This window comes from Scyliorhinus canicula, chromosome 5, assembly GCF_902713615.1.
Source record: "Scyliorhinus canicula chromosome 5, sScyCan1.1, whole genome shotgun sequence".
In the NCBI taxonomy this organism is placed as follows: Eukaryota; Metazoa; Chordata; class Chondrichthyes; order Carcharhiniformes; family Scyliorhinidae; genus Scyliorhinus; species Scyliorhinus canicula.
The window spans coordinates 134516686-134539232 of NC_052150.1; the positions used below are offsets into that span (position 1 = coordinate 134516686).

Sequence of the window (22547 nt, forward strand, 5' to 3'; positions counted from 1 at the left end):
TAAAAGTACAGATAATATTACAAATTCAGGCGGTCCAGAGCCTTGATCTGTCGTTGAGAGTGCCGCAGTGCTGGCGACGACTCCAGCGTCGGTTTGGTCTTCGGTGACTTCAGGTACGTGTCGAAATCCTCTTCATCCCCGGGTGTGAGCAGGGGGAAGACAGATTGCCCTGGAGCGGGGGCTGCGGTGGGGTGCGCCGGGAGAGGAGAGGGTGGCGCCGGGTCGGTGGTGTGTGTGTGGAACCAGCTGGTGCCAGGTCCCTGAGGGAGACTGAGTCTTGGCGGCCGTCGAGGTGCGCTACGTAAACGTACTGCGAATTGGCATGAAGTAGCTGTACCCTCTCAATCAACGGGTCCACCTTGTGAAGTCGAACGTGCCGACGGAGGAGAACAGGTCCTGGAGCTGCCAGCCATGTCGGGAGCGAAACCCCGGAGGTGGACTTCCTAGGGAAGGCAAAGAGATGTTCATGGGGGGTTTTCATTAGTCACGGTGCACAGGAGCGACCGAATGGAGTGAAGGGCATCGGGGAGGACCCCATGCCAGCGGGAGGCCAGGAGATTCCTAGACGATAGGGCCAGTTGACGGCCTTCCAGACCGTCCCATTCTCCCGCTCCACCTGCCCGTTTCCCCAGGGGTTGCAGCTGGTCGTCTTGCTCGAGGCAATACCCCTGTTGAGCAGGAACTGGCGCAGCTCATCACTCATGAATGTCGCTGTGGACGTAGGCGGGGAAGCCGAACAGAGCGAAGATGGTGTTGAGTACTTTGATGACGTTGGCTGACGTCATATCAGGGCATGGGATGGCGAAGGGGAATCTGGAGCATTCATCGACCACACTGAGAAAGTATGTGTTACGGTCGGTGGAGGGGAGGGGCCCTTTGAAGTCCACACTGAGACGTTCAAAGGGGCAGGAGGCTTCACCAGGCACGCACGGTCCGGCCGGTAGAAGTGCGGCTTACACTCCGTGCAGACCTGGCAGTCTCTGGTGATTGCCCTGACTTCCTCGATGGAGTAGGGCAGATTGCGGGCCCTGATGAAATGGTAAAAACGTGTGCCTCCGGGTGACAGAGGTTATTGTGCAGAGTCCGGAGTCAGTCCACCTGTGCGCTGGCACGTGTACCACGGGATAGGGCATCAGGGGGCTCGTTGAGCTTCCCGGGGTGATACAAAATCTCTTCGTTGTAGGTGGATAGCTCGATCCTCCACCTCAAGATTTTATCATTTTTGATCTTGCCCCGCTCTGTGTTATTAAACATGAAGGCAACCGACCGTTGGTCAGTGAGGAGAGTGAATCTCCTATCGGCCAGGTAATGCCTCCAATGCTGCACAGCTTCAACGATGGCTTGGGCCTCTTTTTTGACGGAGGAATGCCGAATTTCGGAGGCATGCAGGGTGTGGGAAAAGAATGCCACGGGTCTCCCTGCCTGGTTGAGGGTGGCAGCCAGAGAGACTTCTGATGCATCGCTCTCGACTTGGAATGGTAACATCTCGGCGACCGCATGCATCACGGCCTTGGCGATGTCGGCCTTGATACGGTTGAAGCCTGATGAGCCTCGGCCATCAGAGAAAAACAGTGGATTGAATGAGTGGGCGGGCCTTGTCCGCGTAGTTTGGGACCCACTGGGCGTATTAAGAAAAGAACCCCAGGCATTGTTTGAGGGCCTTGGAGCAGTAGGGAAGGGGAAGTTCCATGAAGGGCCGCATGCGGTCGGGATCGGGCCCCAGAACTCTGATCTGGACCACATAGTAGAGGATGGCTAAGCGGTTTGTGCTGAAAACGCATTTCTCCTTGTTGTATTTGAGGTTGAGGATAGTGGCGGTGTGGAGAAATTTGGCACGGTTGGCGTCATGGTCATGCTGATCCTGGCCACAGATGGTGACTTTGTCCAGGTACGGGAAAGTGGCCCGCAGTCCATACCAGTTAACCATTCGGTCCATCTCCCGTTGGAAGACCGAGATCCCGTTGGTGACGCCAAAGGGAACCCTAATAAAGTGGTAAAGGCAGCCATCTGCCTCGAAAGCAGTGTATGGGCGTTCCGCTTGCGGATGGGGAGCTGGTGGTAGGCAGATTTCAGGTCCACAGTTGAGAAGACCCGGTACCGTGCAATCTGATTGACCATATCAGATATGCGTGGTAGGGGGTACGATTCGAGCTGCGTGTACCGATTGATGGTCTGACTGTAGTCAACGACCATCCTGTGTTTCTCCCCAGTTTTCACAACTACCACTTGTGCTCTCCAGGGGCTGTTGCTGGCCTCGATGATGCCTTCCCGAAGCAGTCGCTAGACTTCGGACCTGATGAAGGTCCTGTCCTGGGCACTGTACCGTCTGCTCCTGGTGGCAACGGGTTTGTTAGGTTTGCGAATAGGGAAAGTGGGTCGACCTTTCGGGTCGCCAGGCTGCACACAGTAAGGGGTGGTAGGGGCCTGCCGAATTTCAGTGTTAGACTCTGGAGGTTGCAGTGGAAGTCCAGGCCAAGTAGCAGGGCAGCGCAGAGGTTGGGAAGGACATAGAGGCGGAAGCTGCTGAACTCCACGCCTTGGACAGTGAGAGTGGCGATGCAATACCCCCGGATCGCCATGGAGTGGGATCCGGAGGCCAGGGATACTCCATCTACTGGGCGGAGCCAGAAGGCAGGGAACTACCCCCGTACCTGTAGTACAGGGCCTTACCATAAAGCACCTACATCGACATCCTCTATATACAATATATACATCAGTGGTGACTACCACAGGAGCTAATATGGTATGGCCAATCGGGACACAGTCCACGGCCGCCCCGGCCGGGGCAGCGATCGGGCCTGTCCGATGGGGGGGCCTACATTTTCTGTGTTGGTCCATAGTCCAAGTCCTCCATGGCGCTCGCCGTGGCCCCTGGAGACCGGCGCCAAGTGCATATGTGAAGTTCCTCGGGTTCCTGCTAGCCCCCTGCAGGTAAATGCCTTTTATTTTTTTGCAGGAAATTGGGGAGCAAAACGCCAGCATTTTTACTCTGGCATGGGGACATAGACCCATTTTTGGAGAATCCAGCCCATCAACCTTTAACTCTTTCCATCTCCTCAGATGCTTCCAGGCCTGATGAGTATCTGCAGGATTGTGGATTGTTGATAATGGGGAATTTAGTGATGGCAATGCTATTGAATATCATGGGGAGATGGTTAGATTGTCAATTATTGGACATGGTCATTTCCTGGCACTTGTGTGCAGAAAATGTTACTTGCCAATTATCAGTCCAAGCCGGAATGTTGTCCACGTCTTGCTGTTTGTTGGCTTTAGTATCTGAGGAGTTGATGGTGCTGAGCCCTGGGCAGTCATTAGCAAACATTCCCACTTCTAACCTTATGATGGAGGGAATACCATTGATGAAGTAGCTGAAGATAGTTGGGCCTAGGACATCGGAAATCTAAGGAGTTGATCCTGGGACTAAGATGAATGTCTCCAGCAACAACAACCAGCTTCCTTTGGGAATTGCTCCAAATATGAGAGAGTTGCTCCTGATTCCCTTTGACTTCAAATTTGCTAGGGATCCTCAATGCATACTCAGTCAAATGTTGCCCTGATGTATCTCACCTCATCTCTGGAATTCAGCTCTTTTATCCATATTTCAACTGGGGTGAAATGAGGCCTGGAGTCAGGTTTTCCTGATAAAATCCAAACTGAGCAAAAAAATAGGTTATTGTTGATTAAGTGTCGCTTGATAGTACTGCCAATATCCTCCATCACCTTGCTGATGATCGAGAGTGGACTAATGGGACAATAATTGGCCATATTGTATTTGATCTGTTATTTGGGGACATACATAACTGTGAAATTTTCCACATTGTTGGGTAGTTGCCACCATTGTAGCTATACTGGAACAGCTCGTTCTGGGGTTAGTTCTTGAGTACTACACCTGGAATGTTGTCACAGCCCATAGCATTTTCTGTATCCAGCACCTTCAACCATTCCTTAATATCATATAAAGTGAATCAAATTGTCCAAAGACTGGAATTTTTGTGATATGTATACCTCAGGTGGGGGCCAATATGGATCATCTCACAATTGGCTACATTCTATTCCACCTGCTTGCCTATTATTGCTAAATGTTTGCTTTCTGATGCCTTTTACACTTCTCTTTATTTGACAAACGCTCTATTTTTGTGCCAAAGGCAGATTTTAAGATTGTGGGCCCTATGTTCAAGTCCAAATAATCAATAAAAATGGAAAGCAAAGTGGACCCAGCAGTGACCACATGAGTTCACCAATTCAATAGCTTCTTCAATCTGAACAACACCAATTTACCTTAACTTTTTTCCCCATTAATTTTCAATCATTTCCCTTTATATTGTATGCCTTAATCTTTCAAATAAGCATTTTGATAAGTACTTTATCAAATTCCTTCTATAATTGTTGGGCACTTGTAAATGTAATTAAGTTGAGTAAGAATTTCTGGTGTGTGTACTAAAGGCAGTGCTTATACCAGTATTCATGCTGCATCCTGTCAGTTCTGTCTTTACATGCTAACACTGACATTTTCAATCATTCACTAACATGCTCGACAGTCTGCCCGTGGAGTGCAAACTCATTTCTATGCATTCTCATTTTTTATTTTACAGCAGTAAATTATTACCTCAGGGAGAACATGATTGTCAGTAGCTACAGAACATACTTCTTTCATCTTGTGAAACAAATTGAAGTTTCTTGTTCACAACTGAAGAAGTACTCAGGTCATTAACTAATAACAATTCTGATTTTATATTCAGATTTGAAGCATTAAGTTGCTTTTCTAAAACTGAGGAAGCACAGTACTGAAATAGAGGTCGCGATTCTCCGGAAAGATTTCTAAGAGTGGTAGCGAGCGGAAACTGCCTCGAGTTTTCCGCCCCTCGGCCTGGCGACGCCAGGAGCACTATTCAATGTTAATCGGTCCACTTAACTAGGCCCCACGGGCTTCAGCCGCAAATGAAGCCTCACCAGGTGGTTAGCCGGGACCGCGATCGCTAACACAGTCAAGCAGCACCTAAACAATACTTGCACGGCCAACTCCACTCAACCCACAGCCATGGTGCTGAGACCCCGGCCCCAGAGCCCCCAGAGGATGCCTGTCAGGGCATCAAAGGCCATGGGATGTGGTAAGCAGCTGGCTGCCTCCACCTCTGGTCTGCATCCTGCGGACACACCTAGACGGAGCGGAAGAGCAAGGAAGGCAAAGTTTGTCGAGGATCATGGGGAGGGGTTGTATGTAGGGAATGAGGGAGTGGTGAGACGAGTGGTGCGGCACTATCAGGAGAGTGGGAAGTGTGCACAGACGTGTGTGATGTGGTCGTCACACATAAGCTGGATATTCAGGGAGTAGGACCCCTTCCTATTAATGTCAGGTAATCTCAGCTTGCCTGGTGTGCGCAAGGGGAAGCTGTCCATCAGCCCCTGGATCTGGGGCACCCTAGCGATGGCGGAGAATCCTGCTGCCCGGGCATCGGAAGCGCCATTTGAGCAGTCCGATGCACCGTTCAGTGACAGCCCAAGTGGGCACATGGGCCTTGTTGTATGAGGTCTCCGCATCAGTCTCCGGCCTCCGTTTGGGTGTCATGAACCATGTTCTTAGCGGGTATCCCTGCATTTGGAGCAGCCAGAGGCCTCAGCAGTCAGTGGGGATTACCGGTGGTCGGTGGACAGAGGCAAGGGTTACCCCGGAAGTGGCACACATGATCCAGGGATTAGCATGGCAGAGTCACGTGCAGTTTCCCCCCAAGCAGACCACACCCTCCCCCTCCAATGCCGACCCCACCTTCCATGGCAGCCCACCCCAGCCGAGGGTGCCCTCCTTTCCACCCTCTCCCCTGCCCTCCCCTCCCCCCTGCCCTCCTCTCCTCGTTGCCCCCCAAGCACTGGGACGGCAAGCCCAGTGCCCCCAGGCTCTTTGCGTGTGAGCGAAGACGGCTGCAATGATTTCAATGATTCACGAATAAGTCTTCAGAATCTTCTGTCGAGTGACGCCTCCTTAAGCAAACTAGTCGATGTCTAAGCGGCTCAAAAGCCGTGACATATTAAACAGGTTTAGGAATTGGTATGGGGTTAGTTGTCAGAAATTTTGAAAAGAATTGGTGTGAAGATGAGCCTGAGTTCACTGCCAAAATACCAGCGGAGTAACTGGCTGCTGGCAATAAAGTTTGGGAAAGCTGTGATGCCGATTGATGGTCAAGACAAGCTGGGTATCATAAAAAACACTGTGATCAATCAGAGAGAGAAATGACTGACTCCAAAAATGGCAATAAATTCAACATGCAAAAACAGGAAGAAAGAAGATGTAGATTGCTGTCCAGCCCTTTCACTCACAGCCCTGCCTGGCTGTCCTCTGCCTCTGGTCGAGTTGCCCCCATTCCCGCTGGCAGCTGCTACCCAATTCCACAAGACAAGTGACATCGTCTGGATGAGCTGACATCACGCTATGTTTTTCTGTTTCGACTGAGTTTGTTACCTGAATGTAACATTCCACCCCGCCTCGTCAATTTAATTTAGGTAAAACCGATCCACCGTAAGCTCAATACAGTAAAAGTCAAGCGATTTGAGCGAGCTCTGCTTTTTTACAGCATTTATGTTCTGGGTTTTTGAACGGAGTGAGAATTTTTCATTTGTTTGAAAATGCTGGCTCTTGCCTGGTCTGCTGTTTTCCTCACCTCTGTTGTTGACTGCTCACCTCTCACTCAGGTGGCGGGCCCGACAATCATGTGTGTTCCTGGCTGGCTGCCTATCTGGCCTGGTGGCCTCTTTTTTGTTTATTTGTTTGTTAGTTTGTTTGGTTGGTTGTTTGGCTGCCTGCCTGCCCTCCTCAACCCTGGCCCAGAAGTCAAAAGTCACCCTGCTGCTCCCCTCAAAGGCCATTGGCCAGCTCCACCATCTTGCCTCACTGAAGGCTTTGCAGGCTCAGACCCCAATGTTAGGTCTCCAACCTCACTTTTGCCTGAGACTACCCTCTAGACCAGATGCCAGAAACCTGACTACTGCTTGCACCCTTACTCAGTGAAAACTCAGAAACTTCCCACCAATTGAGATCCATGTCTGAACTGCTGTAAATCTCCACCACATCTCATTTACTGGAAAACTGCTTTCTTGCTTTAAAGGGCAATCCACCAATCAGAACCCAATGTTATTCTGTATTGCCTGCCGATAGGCTCATTTTGAGGCATCAGCAAATTTAGAGCCACCAAGACTGAGAATGGTGTTCCCACCATAACAGTAACCTCTCCATATTGGGTGCCCCCATTGGCCAGTGCCCTGCACTGCAGCGCTTTGTGTTTCATTGAAAGTCCACCTCTGGAAGAATGGCACTCAACGAAATGTTCATTCATAAAGCTAGTACCAACAAAATAGACTGAATGGCCTCCCTTAATTCTAATGGTTCTGGGATACTGTTGTTGCACGTTTTACTTGAGTGTATTACGCGTTTATTGGAGTGTATTAACACGCCTCCGTTTAAAGGCCGTGTGCTTAACACTACTACAGCTCTGTGTATGTAATTCTGCTCGGAGTCGCCAGGTGCCGTATTTAGACACCTCACAAGTATATCAAGGTCAGGTTCAAAGTAATAAATCTGTACACCGATTAGTAAGTTCAAACGATTGATATTTATTATAACAAATATAATAAATACACATGCATACGCTAAAGACTAATACTTATTTCTACTATTAAACGACTAAATACTTATCTAAGTAGGAACCAGCAAGGTCAGGGGACAAGGCCTTTGTTCCTTTCTGGACTGCACCTTCTGTTCACTAATAGTCGGCAAGAGTATAAGCAATGCCTGTGTCACGTATCGAGCGTTGTTTTGGCACTTACTGAACAATGGCTGATACTCAACGGCCGGTGATGAAAGACAGGATCTGGAGGCTGGGGTCGGAGTCAGGATGCAACAGCCTAGGCCGGAGTCTGGAAGCAACAGACCGAATCATGTGCTTGACCTTTTTTTATAGGTCCGAGAGGTCCGTGCCCTTTGGGGCGGGCTCTTTCACCTGCTAGGTATCGATTGGGTCTTCTCCCAATCGATATTTTCCAAACCCCCAATCTGAGGGTCGCTTCTCGATGGGTGGGGCGGTTTCTATGGTGCTTTGTGATGGATACTTCTGGTGCCGTTTCGTCTGGGCGTCCACTCAAAGTATCCATTCAAACCCAAATGTTTCTATTGTGTGGGCCTAGATCTGGATCACCTCATTACTATGCAAATCGTTGTTGCCATTTACACCTTTAGCTGAGATCCTCCACCTGGCCATAAACTGTTTTTTGTACGTGCAGAATGCTAATTAGCCTTCTGCAAACTGCTTGTCCTTGCTAAGACTGTTTTCTCCCTGCAGCCTTAGCAGTTCTCCATGTTGTAGCCCAGTGTCCATCTTAGGTGGCTACACTGTGCACAAGTGTGGGGGTGGGCGCCTCCATTGGAAGCCCCTTTCTGAAGTTGGGCACCTCCTCCGCCCCACCAGACCCCCCACATCGTCACCCCAAAGCTCTCCCTTGAGAACCTGATTACCTGTTTTGCTCCCCTTCAGACTTTCTAGACCCTGCTCACTCTGGGAACCCTTGAACTTACATGGGCCTCCAGTGTCCGGACTTAGGCTCCGACACCCTCCTGCATTTTGTTTTGTCCACAGCAGCGCTGTTGTTGCTGGGATTGGGGAGAGCTGCTGGCCAAGCAGATTGGCTAGCTGCTCCCTAAGGTGGAATTTGTTATAACCTGCAGAGGTCTTACGGGGTAGGGATGATCTGCTACCTCATGGAGCATTCAGAATACAAGCTTCCCTGATAAGGGGGCATGGGACCCTTAACTAAGTTCATGTGCCTTTGTATTAATAGAGTTGGCCAGTTAGGTACCAACTAGCGAAGACCCGGTAGGGAACTATTGAAGCTGGACATAAGAGTTAACGTGTTAAATAAAATAAGTTTTATTTTTGTTTACAACTCGGTTTGGGCTCCTTCCGTTGCCCCTTACAAAACTGGCGATGAGGATAAAGACTTTGGTATCAATGCTGCTGAGTCACTTCCCCATATCTCTTGATACAGGTTGGAAAAGGTTTTTCATCATGCCTCTTTTCAGACATTTGGACGTGTTTGCTGGCGGACTGGAAGATTGGAATCAATACACACACAGTTTGGTGGTACTTTTTCAGGATGAATAATATCGCGGAGATCAACATTTGCTTGCTGCCTATGATGCACATACTTTCAGAGTGATATGGAGCCTTACCAACCCAGCGGCCCAGACACTAAAACCTACAGTAAGCTTGTGGAGTTAGTGGGGAAACATATTTCTTAGCAAGGGACATGAGTTAGCATGAAATCCATAATATCCTGTACCTTAGCGAAGGACATGAGTTAGTGTGGAAGCCTGATATCCTGTTCCTTATCAAAGGTAGTATGAAAACCATAATATCCTGTTTCTCAGTGAATGACGTAAGTCTGTGGAGACAGGACGATGGGGGTAGCCTTCTCTTAGGAATGCACTTCTCTGTAAACTACCGTAACCTCTTAGAGCAAAGGGGAGATGATTACATAAAAGAAAGATTGAAAGACCTTGCTCTTCTATTGGTCAGTTTGCCCTGTCCACAATTGGCTAGAATTACTGTCTTTTCATTGGCCTGAAACGACAGGTTGACTGTGATATTATTGGTGTGTGTGACATGCAAATGAAGGGTTAGACTGCAACTGTAATTCTATTGGTTAATCAAGCTATAAATGTTTCTGCTTCGCTGGACTCAGGTAGAGTAATGCAGTGAACTTCACTGTGTTGCTCTCTGTGTGCACATGTCAATAAAGATTGATCAAAGAGTGCTCCAGTGTCTGCCTTGTAATACTTCGACATTGGTTTAATAATGCTGAAAGAAACCCGGGTGAGCCCATCACCGGGTTTTTATCAAGGTTGCGCAACATTACTGTATTCTGTGCATATGGAGCCACCTTATATGAAATACTACGTGACCGCTTGGTTTGCGGGCATAAACAATGCGGCCTTGCAGAAGAAGCTACTGGCCGAACCTTCCCTAACTTTGCAACAGGCTGAGATGTAAGGAATGGAGGTGAACACCTCAGCGGTGCGCCCCCTCCCATTCTGGGGTCCCTCTCCATCCAGCCACCTTGCTCTGAACCAAATGTTGTAAAGACCCGACTAGTGGGCAAAGAAACAGCCATCCCGACAGGAATCTTCCTGGTGTCCATAAAGGGGGAGCCAGGTCGTTGTGGGGCTTGTGATCACCGATTCCAGCATGAGCGCAGGTCATGGGTGAACCAGAGTTCCAGATGCAGAGGTCGCCGTCAGCCCGATGCCCATACTTTCTACTTAGATGAGCCAGAGGAGGAGGACGACTGCATGCAGTTGCATTGTAAAGTGGCCCCCATTAAGGTTGTGGTGCATGTCAATGGGCACTTGCTCAACATGGAGTTGGACACCTGGCAGCGGTTTCCATGATCTGTCAGCAGACATTTGATCTCAGTAGGATGGATGTTGAGACCCTGAATTTGGTGAGTACCCAGGCCAGATTGGCTACTGACATGGGTGAACCATTGGATATTGCAGGTACAAGGTTTATGAGCACCAGTCGACACACTTTCGCTTATCATGGTTCGCTTACCAGGAGCTGGTTTACCACAGGGCTAAATCGCTGGCTTTGAAAGCAGACCAAGGCAGGCCAGCAGCACGGTTCAATTCCCATACCAGCCTCCCCAAATAGGCGCCGGAATGTGGCGACCAGGGGCTTTTCACAGTAACTTCAATTGAAGCCTACTTGTGACAATAAGCAATTTTCATGTTAAACAGGCATGGGCCCAGCTTGTTGGGTCACGACTCCTGCGTCCACCTACAATAGCAGTGGCAGCACATTCTTCAGACAAATTCTGGTGGTTTGGCCAAGGTGTTGGGGAAATACCCCGAGGTGTTCCAGTGTGGATTAAGGATAAAAGGGGCTGTGGCCCAAATACAGATTGACTCGGAATCCCTGCATCGATACTTACGGGCATACCCAGTTCCCTACGTCTTGGTCAAAAAGGTGGAGATGGAGCTCAGCTGTTAGGAGTCTTTGGGAATCATCAGGCCCGTCCATTTTGTTGGTTTGGCAGCGCCGGTGGTACAGGTCACAAAGTGGAACAAAACGGTTCATTTATGTGGGACTGCAAATTAACAGTGAACACGGCTTCGTGGTTGATCCATTACTGCCTGCCCCGAATTGAGAATCTCTACGCGAAGCTTGCCTTCATTCACGAAGCTCAACATGAGCCATGCCTATTTGCAGGTTGAGTTGGATCCTGCCTCTCTCAAGTATGTCACCATCAACACATACCAGGGCCTAGACGAGTATATGCAGCTGCCTTTCAGAGGGTCCTCTGCCTGTGCTATTTTTCAGTGTGTGATAGACAGCATCCTAAGGAAACTGTGTATTTAGATGGCGTGCTAGTCATGTGTGTCTCTGAACAAGAGCACTTGGACAACTTGAAGGCTGTGCTAAAACAGTTTGCTGAAGCTGGTGTCCACCGACAGAGAGCCAAGTGCTTGTTTAATGTGAAGGCAGTAGACTACTTTGGCTATCGGGTGGATCCCAAAGATCTCCACCCTGTCGTGGAGAAGGTACGCGCCATCCAGCAGGCCCCCACCCCGACGAATGCCTTAGAGCTTCGAACTTTCCTCCGTCTCATTAATTATTACGGGAAGTTCCTTTCGAGCTTGGATATCACCTAGGCTGCCTTGCCACTTTTTCTGAAAAAGGATCACATATCGTCTTGGGAAGCACCTTGTCGGCGGGTAAAAGGACATTTCTCGTCTTCTGGGTTACTAACCCTTCCTCATCACATGCAATGTTTCCCCCTATGGTATTGGGGTTGTTTCCACTGAATGGAGGATGGAAGGGAACGGCCGATAGCTTTCGCCTCCTGTACATTGGCTGCAGCAGAAATAAAGTACGCACAGATAGGGAAGGAAGGCCTGGTGGTGGTGTTCATCATGAAACGCTTTCACCAATATGTCTATGGTGTCACTTTACACTCGTTTTGGATCATAAACCTTTACTCGGACTTTTCAGAGAGGATAAAGCGATTCCATCCATTGCTTCCGTGCATTCAGCACTGGGTCTATTACTCGTCGCTTACGGGTATTCATTTGAGCATTGACTGGGAACTCAAATTGCAAACATCAGACCTCTTGTCGACCCCCACGATGCCCAAGGTGTTCGCAACCCTGAATTGCATGGACTCTTTGCCTGTCCTGGCGTCACAGATGCCTGAATGGATCCAGACGGACCCAATCCTTTTCAAGTTTGACACATGGTCCGATATGAGGGACAGCATTGACAGCTCCCAGGTTTTTTCTCTAAGCTGTCTGAATTTAGCCTGGAGGATGCTATCTTGCCGTGGGGTATGACCTGGTCCTCCGCCGGTGGCAACAGTGTGCTACATGCCCGCACTGCCAGCACTATGCAAATCGATGATATGCAACCATTTGCATCTGATTAACTGGAGAATCGAATCTTCCCCCCACCCTCCAGCCCTGTCAGCCGTGAGTCATGTGGGAGTGAATTGGTGCAAGTATTTACAAGCTGGCCTGGGTGCCATGGTCCTTGAGGGGGAGCAAGGAAGTAGGCAAACTTTTCAAACTTCTTGGGCTTGCTGGCGCTGTATGCCTGGACCTCAGGAAGTAGCGGGGAACGACCTGGTGGAAAATGTGTGGACTCGGTGCGTGTCCCTCGGGATCAGGGTGCCGTGGCTGAGAGCCCCATTTCTGCATAAAACCATTTAAACCCACCCCCTAGCTGCAACCTACAGGTTCCTGACTGTTGAGACTGCTGACAGAATCCTGGAAGTGCTCTGAAGGCTTCTGGTCATGTGGAAACCCACCCAGCTCACCCTACTGAAAACCCTCATACCCCAGCAATGTCATCAGGGGGGTGGACCATGATCAATCATCGGCCCACCAGGTGCTGGCACTCGGTGCACTCCTCAAAAGCACAGCCCCACAGCAGAGGAAGTAGGGGAATAGCAGGTCTCACCCTGAACAAAGGACACATGCACTATGGCTGTTGGAACCCTCCCTGGCACACAGTCCATCTCAGAGTAAAAGCCTCACCAATGACACAATTCGATAGCGCACTCTGAGGATCACGGCATGTCTCCAAGCACTGCCTGCCTACCACACCATTGATCCCATCCATCCCATCACTGGCCAAGAAACCTGACCAGCTCCCTGTCAGAGCCTGTAAATCCCAGGCTCCACATAACACTGCAGCTAAGGTCTCAGCAAACGCACACACCCCTCGCTCATCCCATCTGTGGGACCTGCCTGCACACTGGCCTCTGAGCATGAAGACAAAAGGCTGTACAGTATGAACGTCTCCATCACACAACCAGTTGTCACCTTCCTGGCGGCACAGCACAAGGCTCACCTCCCCGCACAGAAAGGAACAGGACAGGGACGGCAGAGCCTATCGCTAACACACGTTGCGGCAGCCGCCAGTACTCCTGGTGGTCGGGACGGGTCGTGAGGATAAAGGCTCCCCACACCACAGGACGGGTGCCACTCACTGATGTGGACAAGGGTGCAGTGCAGCTGGGAGAGGCAGGAGGGTGGTGATGGTGATGTTGAGGGTGGTGCAGCAGTACAACTCAGGGTGACCACGTAACCTGGTGGGTGGCATTCGATGGTCAAGGGAATCCTCATGCTGCTGACATTCTCTGTCTCTCCCCCCTCCCTCGCAGACAAATGGTGCGGACCACCCCACCCCCCCCACCCACCCACCCCCCATGGTTTCCCAACACTAGTCACCTATGGTGCAATTATATCACCCACACAATTGTGTCATTTTCACAATCCTGACACTCAAGTGATCCAAATAACTGTCAGCTGCTCCACAGCCAAGCAATCCAGTTTATTTCTCAAAAATTGCAATGACCCACTTTAACACCGACCTTTGGGACAACTTTACATTCCTGCAGTTTGACAGTTCTATTTACCAGCCGATCCTTCCTGGTGGCTCAATTACAGCCAATTACTGCCAAATTAAAAACAGTTCTGCGGACTTGCACCATGGGAATTGGATTAAAGCAGGTTCAGCTCATTTCACAATCTTACAGCTGTCAGAGTTTGCAATCCTGTTTTGGACTAGGGACAGTTTTCACATCTCATACACCAAGAATCACTTTGTCCCTCAGTTTATGCAAAATTATAATGTAAACTATAAAAATGAATGGAAGAAATAGGATTACTGAATTCTTCACATAAACAGATAGCTTTAATTTGGGCGCAATTCTCTGGAAAGATTTCTATGTGTGGTAGCGAGTGGGAAATACCTCGAGCTTCCCAGAGCTCAGGCTGGCGAGGCTGACAACGCAATGCAACGTTAATTAGCCCACTTAACGAGGCCCCAAGGACTTCACGCCACAAATAAAGGCTTGCCAGCCTCTGCTAACGTGGTCGAGCAGCACTTAAACAGCACTTGCAGAGCAAACCCCACTCAGCTTGCAGACAGGGCACCGAGACTCCCGGCCCCAAGGTTTGGAGACAGAGGCCTGGGGAGGCTCTTAGATGAGGTCAAGGCCAGGAGGGATGCCCTGTTCCCCCGAGGCCCCCGGGCAGTGAGCCGCAGGGCAGCCAGTGCTGCCTGGGACAACGTAGCAGCTGACGTCAGCTCAGGCAGCGTGAGCAGGAGGACCGGCACCCAGTGCCACAAGAAAGCCAACGACCTACACCGGGCAGCATGCCCTTCACCCTCCAGCCCTCCATGTGCTCTCCAACCCTTCCTTCTTCCACCCCCCCCTCCCCCGCAACCACTGTGAACCACAAGGACAGCTAACAATGCTCTCTCTCTGTCTCTGCAAAAGATGCTCTTCCACAATCACCGGGAAAGGGCCCAGACTGGCGGAAGAGTGCTAGATATAAGAATCCTCATGACCTTCGAGGAACGGTCCCTGGAGTTACGGGGGTAACCGAGGATCAATGCGGAGGTTGGCGCACACCACTGAGGTGAGGATCCCCACCCTATACCAACGCAGAGACACACACCTCAATGGGCAACATTAATGGTCAGGTTTCTGGGGCACAATCTGCTGAGCAACAAACTGCTGCTGATGCACATCAGGTGGAGACAGGAACCCCCAGGCAAGATAGCAGTCGAAGGTTGGCTCGATCCCTGGAACCAGCTGGGTCCCAACCAGATGCTGAGCCTATGGGCCAAGCTATCCCGGAGCTGATGGAAACATGAGGGAGTGGCCGGGACATTCAGAGGGAGATGTCAGTGATACTCCAGCAGGACCATCGCCGATTGGAGGAGTCCAAGAGGCTACGGGCGCAGGAGATGTCAATACGTGGCACTGAGCCCAGAACTGCTGGGGTGTTGACCGCAGAGGAGAGCCTGGTGAATGACAGCAGCACCATTAGTGTAGGTGTCCAAGGTATCATGCAGTCAATGAACGCCATGGCTGAGGGCCCGGCATAATGTCCGCCTCGCTGGGGGATGTGACACATTTCCAGGCTAACCTTGATGAGGTGCTGCTGGACATGTCCCGGTCTCAGATGGGAATGGCCGAGACGCTGCAGAGCTCGTTCCAGTTGCAGGTGGGCATTGCCAAGGCACATCAGAGCATCTCCCAGTCACTGCAGAGCATCACCGAGGGCATCAACACGATGGTGCAGACCTTGGGGAGCCACTAGGGCTGGCAGACGCAGATGACGCAGGCGATCTAACTGCGCCTCCATCCTGAGGTGAACCCCAGAGCCCTATGGGCACCGACTGGGAGGAGTGGGTGCTGGGTGTCAACTCAGACCTATCCCAAGGGCAGCACGGTGGCCTAGTGGTTAGCACAACCGCCTCACGGCGCTGAGGTCCCAGGTTCGATCCCGGCTCTGGGTCACTGTCCGTGTGGAGTTTGCACGTTCTCCCCGTGTCTGCGTGGGTTTCGCCCCCACAACCCAAAAATGTGCAAAGTAGGTGGGTTGGCCACACTAAATTGCCCCTTAATTGGAAAAAAATAATTGGCTAAAAATTATTTTTAAAAAAACTCAGACCTATCCCATGGAGAATAGATGATGGCTATCAGCTTCCTCGAGTTCTACCCCTCTGATGAGGCCGCGTCTCAAAGTCAGCACACAGGACAGGGTGGCACAGTTGCGCATGTGTCCCCAACAAGTGCGCCAGAGCCCACCGGCCCCAGAGGATGCCCATAACATCGATGGCCACGAGACACAGTAAGCAGCTGGCTGCCTCCAGCTCTGGTGTGCATCCTGGGATCATACCTAGACATAGCGGTAGTGGAAGAAAGGCAAAGCAGGTCGAGGATCACTGGGAGGGCACTGGGGGACGGTGGGTGGTGAGGTAGGTAGGGGGTGAGGCGGTGTGCGGGGGTGGTGGGGAGAGTGGAGCGGCACCATTGGGAGAGTGGGACATTGTGGAAACTTGTGAAACATTAAAAACCCTTCACCACAGCCTCTATCACTGTCTTCCATAATGCAGATTGACCTCGGAACCCTTGGCCCAACTTTCCAGGCATGCACACCCCACCCCCCTCTTCTTCCCACCCCACCCACGGCACACTGCATGCAGGAGAAGGGTGTGAGTGAACACTCAGCAGACAGGCAGGGGTGAGACTATGGCATAGATTGAGGAGCACCGGCACTCAGCTCTGTGGGTTATCATCACCCTACCCTCAACAGCGACCCGCTGACTGTGCCAAAACAGTCCCAGCACCCTGGACTGATGTGACACACACCCTGGGAGGGTGGAAAATGGGAGTGAGTGGGTGGGAAGGTATCAATGATGGACTAGGCCACACCCCATGTGAAGCAGACGCGCATGAGGGCCTCCCAGGCCCTCTGAGATTACCATACTCTTGCCGCTGCCGCCTGTCCAGCAGCCACTGGCTGGTCCCCCGGTTCCTTCCATCTGGCGGAAGGAATTCTGGCGGGAGAGGATGTTAGACTAAGAAACAGCGGTGGCTCCCATCCCTGGACCCTTCATTCCCCCCTCAATGGAACCCAAGTGGATTCCCGTGGTTGGGCAGGCCTTGTAGCCTGCCTGCACATAACATTACCTGAACCGGCCTCCCTGTTTCACTCACCCACCACCCAGTTGTGGATATGTCCCCGGTGCTGAGGTCCATCCCCTGGGTATTTGGATCTCGGCTGCTGCATGTGTGGCTGTTGCCTCCCACAATGTTCAGGCACAGTGTCTCGGCAACATGATCTGATTGAGATACTAGGCAAGACTCCCACATGCTACAAGGCTTGCTCACCCACGGGAATCCACTTGGGATGTGCAAAGTGCTCACTTAACCCTGGCTACCAATTCAGCGGTAGCCTTCAGCCACATGGCCTCAGCAGTCGGTGGAGGTTACGGGTGGTCTGTGGGGCAGACAGCAGGTACAAGGGTTTCCTCCAGCTCCAGGGGTTGGCATGGTGGAGCCACGGGCAGTTGCCTTCCCAGTGGACCATCGCCTCCAATGTCTACCCCCCTCCCCATAGCGGCCCACCCCACCAGAGGGGTGCCCCCTCCTTCAAGCACTGGGGCAGCAAACCCAGAACCCCCGGGCTCTTTGCCTGTGAGCAACAATGGCTACTCACCTCCTTGGCTCCCCACAGAAGCCCTTCTGCCATGTTCACATTTTTCAAAAGGAGTACTAATTGCCGATAGCGTGACCACTTGCCGGGGAGGCCGCTGAATCATGAGAGCCCATTGGATGCGTGGTGACTCCCGTTACTTGTATGAAAAAAAGGCTGAAGTGGTGATTATTGGCTTCACGCCATGCTATGACAGGATCCAGATTTTGCCTATGGGAGTGGGGCGATTGCATCACAAACTGTTTGCCACTTGGCGCGGTTCTCGTTTTTGGCCTCCCGCTATTTACCGGCCTCGTCGCACTCTCACTCAAGCACGAGGCCAGAGAATCGCGCCCTTTGTTTTTTTATACAATGCTTCCATTTTAATCTCAAAAGGTTTTCAAAAATCCTTTATATTTGGTAAACATCAGAAAGCATATTCCTGTGTATTGTTTTGGGATTCAGAATCCACAAAAGCCTTCCTGCAGTTCTGTAGCCCGAAGGAGGGAAATTCTGATTTCAGATCACATTAACAGCAGTTTCTGTGAACTGCTTCTACACAACCATCAATGCTAATATACCCATGATATAAGAAAGGATCATTGCTGATGTAGAATATGCATCAAACAGAGATTGAGGAATACATGAATTTTTAATTTTGCTATATGAAACTGCCAGGAGTAACACAACAAAGCACTTTTGTTGGCTTAATTCCCAGACTTGTCCATTTTGAATACGGTCTTGATAAAGACACACATAAAGGAACTACAAAATATTTTGTCATGGCTGTAAAAATTAAGTGCTTCATGTCTCTTTATGCATTCTATGGAATTTTGTGTTCTTTTTTCAAGCTTAATGCCTTGGAGGAGTATTCTATCTTGTCTTCTTTTGGTCAGTACAATGTGAGGGCAGATATTTATTGTCAGTTGGCAGAAAATCAATAAAATGCAGTATTCAGGCAATAAGTTTCAGATTTAAAAAAAAAATGGTATTTATTTTACATCTCCAAATATCTGGAAGTAGTTAATTTGTATATACTGCATCAACAGAAACAGTGCTGGCATCGCAGGCTCAAGCAGTTAGCATCAGTGTTTGGATAATTGACGCTAATCCATTATATTGCACGCTGCGACAAATTAACACTACATATCAAACTGTGAAAATGAAAGCAGTTTTATCATTTTCTATCTTAGCTTTTATTAAACCAAATAACCCATAAATACAAATCTAGTATCTCCACCTTTCTATTACCAGCAACATTATTATACATCATGTATGTATATCATATACATGATATGCAAACATCAAAAGATCTGAGCCAGCCATTTTACCCTGCCATTAAAATAGAACAATCTACAACTGAAAGTCACTTACACATCAAGAAAAATAGTAAAATAATCAAATGTAATAAAATATACTGATCTGTATATTGTCAGTATCTTTACTTTTAATAGATATATTTTGTTAAAAAGTGTGACCATCAGCACAGATATGTACAGATTTTGTTCAAATTTTTATAATGTTTGGAATTTGATATCTTTTTTGAATGCTTGACTATCAATTTTTACCTTAGACAGTATTTTTTTAATGTACTTTCAACATGTGCCACATGTTGGAGGTCCAGATTGTTTTGTTATGCTCTTGACGTAGCATAAGCTGCTTCCTTGATGTACACTCTGACAAAGGAAGGTTCAGACTTGGAGATAGCTTTAACAAATTTATTAAACTATTAGCAATTTTCCTACTTGGATTTGACTCTCCTGTTAATCCTGCTATAGCTACTCAGACTGACTAACCAGTCTGCTACAATCCACGTGGTGGATGTGATGTGTTTCAATCAACCATGTCTGTACTCACTAAGTGTCTCCACTGGAAAGAGAAAGATCATGGGCGCGATTCTCCCGAGTTACGAAAAATCGGGAAGCTGGCGTCAGAAACGGGCGCGTTTGACGCCAGCCTCCGCCCCCCCGACCGGGAACCGATTCTGCTCCCCGGTCGGGGCTAGTATCGCGCGGCCGTGAACTCCGGCATCGCGGGCTTAATGAATTTCGTTAAGCTGGCCAAAGTTAGCGACGGCTGACACGTCAGATGACGTCAGCCGCGCATGCGCGGATTGGACGACTCCAACCCGCGTATGCGCGGATGACGTCATCACGCATATGCGTGAAACCCGCGCATGCGCGGGCCGGTATGCCCCTCAGCCGCCCCGTGAATGGATCCAGCGGGGCGGCGGAGGGAGAAAGAGTGCGCGGGGTAAATACCCGCTGCCCGTGATCGGTGCCCACCGATTGCGGGCCCATGGCACCGATTGGCCCGGCCGTGGTACGGCCGTGCCAATCGGTGCCATGGTTCCCCAGATCGGGACTTTATGGCCGTTTTTATGAACGGTCAGACCAGGTGTGTTTTACGTTCATAAAAACGGCCATAAAGGCCTTGGAAATCGGCCCATCGGCCAGGGGAGAATCGCTGCTCGCCATAAAAAAACGGCGAGCAGCGATTCGTGTCGGGGGGCGGCCATGGGGGGGGGGGGGGGGGGAGAATAGCGGGAGGGCGTCAGACCAGCGTGTCCGTAAAAATGTACGCCGCCCGCTATTCTCCGATTTTTCGTAAGTCCGGAGAATTGCGCCCCATGTGTGCTGTGTCCTTATATATGGGTAGCCCCCTTGTGGTAGTGTCACCTCTGTGTGTGTCTTGACTGCCCATTAGTCATGTCCTATCTTATTGACCTATTGGTTGAATGTCTGTGTGTCATGATGTCTCTGGTGCTCCTTCTAGTGTCTAGCTAGGTGTAGTGTATGTACATTAACCCCTTGTGTATTTACAGTGATGCATATCACCACACAGGTATACACAGAGAATGACTAATAATCACAGTGCTGTTTCTCCCTTAGGGCCCAATTGTTTTGCAGGAGTCACTGTTATCCCAGCTGGCCGAGAGGTGAAGATTGATGAATGCACAACTTGCCATTGCTCCTACGAAGATGGCACTTGGAGAGTTGACCATCAGGCAACTTGCATCAAGAATGACTGCAAGGAAATCTAGACAAAAGATTGTTTGGAAAAATAAAATCAATAATTTTTTTGCTATATTGAATATAAAATGAGACTGAAAGAAAGCTGTTTTTGTACATGCTGTATTGCATACCATACCTATATTTAATTAATCAGATGATTTGTACTAAATCTGAGCAATAAAAAGTGACTAGTATATTTCAACCATCTCAATTTGGCACTTTTTAATTTTCAATGGATGATGCAGGTTTGTAATATTGTGATACAGTTATCCAGTAGCCGCCATTCCTTGTATTCCATACCTGTGCTGCTCAATCAAAATTCACCTGGTGCATTGAATAAAGGTTAAGCAGGAAAAGTCAGCAAGGAGTCCACGGAAAAGCACAAGATAATAATGAAAATGTACCAATCAGTGAAACAACTGAATATTTTATGTTATGGTACATAACCTGAAAACATAAAATGTAAAAAAAATTGTATTGCGAGATATTTTATGGATGTTAGAAACAACTGCTTTGCGTTTACAAGATTTGAAGTTTTTTGTGACTCTTCGAAGTATCATCATATTTTTGCTGCCGTAAATCCAAACAGCTTTCCGTCTGTTCAGGTCACAGACATTTTCTCCACTGATTTCGTTTTGGTTTCTGAATATCATTTGTTACATCCCTTCTTCAGTTTTTGTCTCCCCAACAATATTTACCTTCCTCAGCTGAGATCTGCTCACAATCCCTGCCAATGTTGTTCTTCACCAGATATAAACACAGCTGGGAGGGAGGGGCCAGTTCCTGAATGCTTCTTTTGCTCCCTGAGATGGCAGAGCTTAGATCAATTATTTGCCATATGGAGAATAACAGCACAAACTCATATCCTGCTCACATGTTGATGGTTCATCTAATGTCTTCAGACACCTCCCTCCTTTGTCAAAGTGCCAGGAGGTAATGGAAATCAATATACAATTCAAATTCTGGATGATTTCCAATCACAAAACAGCAATATGTGCAAATGGAAATTTATTTTAAACGGTACCTCAAGTTTCTTCTCTTCCAGTATTTTGCTTTATGGATATTGGCCCATATTGTGCAAAAGGAATAAAGGCAAAACTTTTACATGTGCAGTTAAGTGCAAAAATCAGGAGGATACTGCCTAATTTGCCCTGCTCCTCCAGAACAACCACTAGACTAGTACCTCATTGAGAGATTCAGGATTAAATATATGGAATGGCATGAAGCTGCTGTACATACCCACTAAATGCGAAAGAAAAAGATGGGCTTGACTTTTCATGTGTAAGTGAACTTTTAACAGCATGATAAGTCTTAATTAGTGCCAAGCAACATGTCTGGCAGTAAACACTTATTTTTACTAATGTAGAGCCTCATCCCATCAAAATTAAATTTTTGCTGGATGTTTTTAAAACATTGTTTTTACCTGTTCTGTTTTATCTGTGTCATCCTTTATCTCTCTTAATCTCATATTTCTATCCCTCTTTTATTTTGCTTTCTGTACAAGATTTGTTATTGAATTAAATGTTCTAACTTATACTTCCTATTTAGACTCTGCACTCATTAAAGATTCTTCAGTCTGATTGTTTTGTGCCGTGCTCACAGATGTCCCTAATACCCTATAGAGGGTAGTGTGCTGTTTTTATTTCTAATTACTGAAACTCATGGTACAAAGCCCATAGAAGGTCCGTGGGAAAATGTAAATGTAATAATTGGTCAGTGCCACTCATTTTCTGCTCAACGCAAACTCCAGGCCATTACAACAAACTCATCCATTGTGGCCTTGGAGGATGAGCCAGAAAAACCCTGGGGAAATGACACAAACAGTATTTACCTCATGCGGGTGTCTACTCCATCAATGTTATTGCAGGTGAGCACCAAACTCCCAGTGGAAATTCATTCCCGCAGCACTGGTTCATTGGTTAGTTCATGGTGGGAGCACTGTTGCCCACTAACATGCATAAGTCCATTGCTAGCCGGTTGAATTTTCCGCCAGGTGT

The 22547-nt window shown here is 49.0% G+C and overlaps 1 protein-coding gene across 3 annotated transcripts in view; it reads left to right on the forward strand.

The window, feature by feature from the left end:
• The window catches only part of vwc2 (von Willebrand factor C domain containing 2), a 347646-nt gene extending 325566 nt beyond the window's left edge, over positions 1–22080 (forward strand). For all 3 annotated transcript variants that reach the window (XR_005460717.1, XM_038797717.1, XM_038797716.1), the window contains one exon: positions 20428–22080. Coding sequence is in view for 2 of the 3 variants with exons in the window: in XM_038797717.1 (XP_038653645.1) it covers positions 20428–20579 (152 nt within the window). In the remaining variant the exon portion in view is untranslated. The remainder of the gene's footprint in view (positions 1–20427) is intronic.
• The last annotated feature ends 467 nt before the right edge of the window (positions 22081–22547 follow it).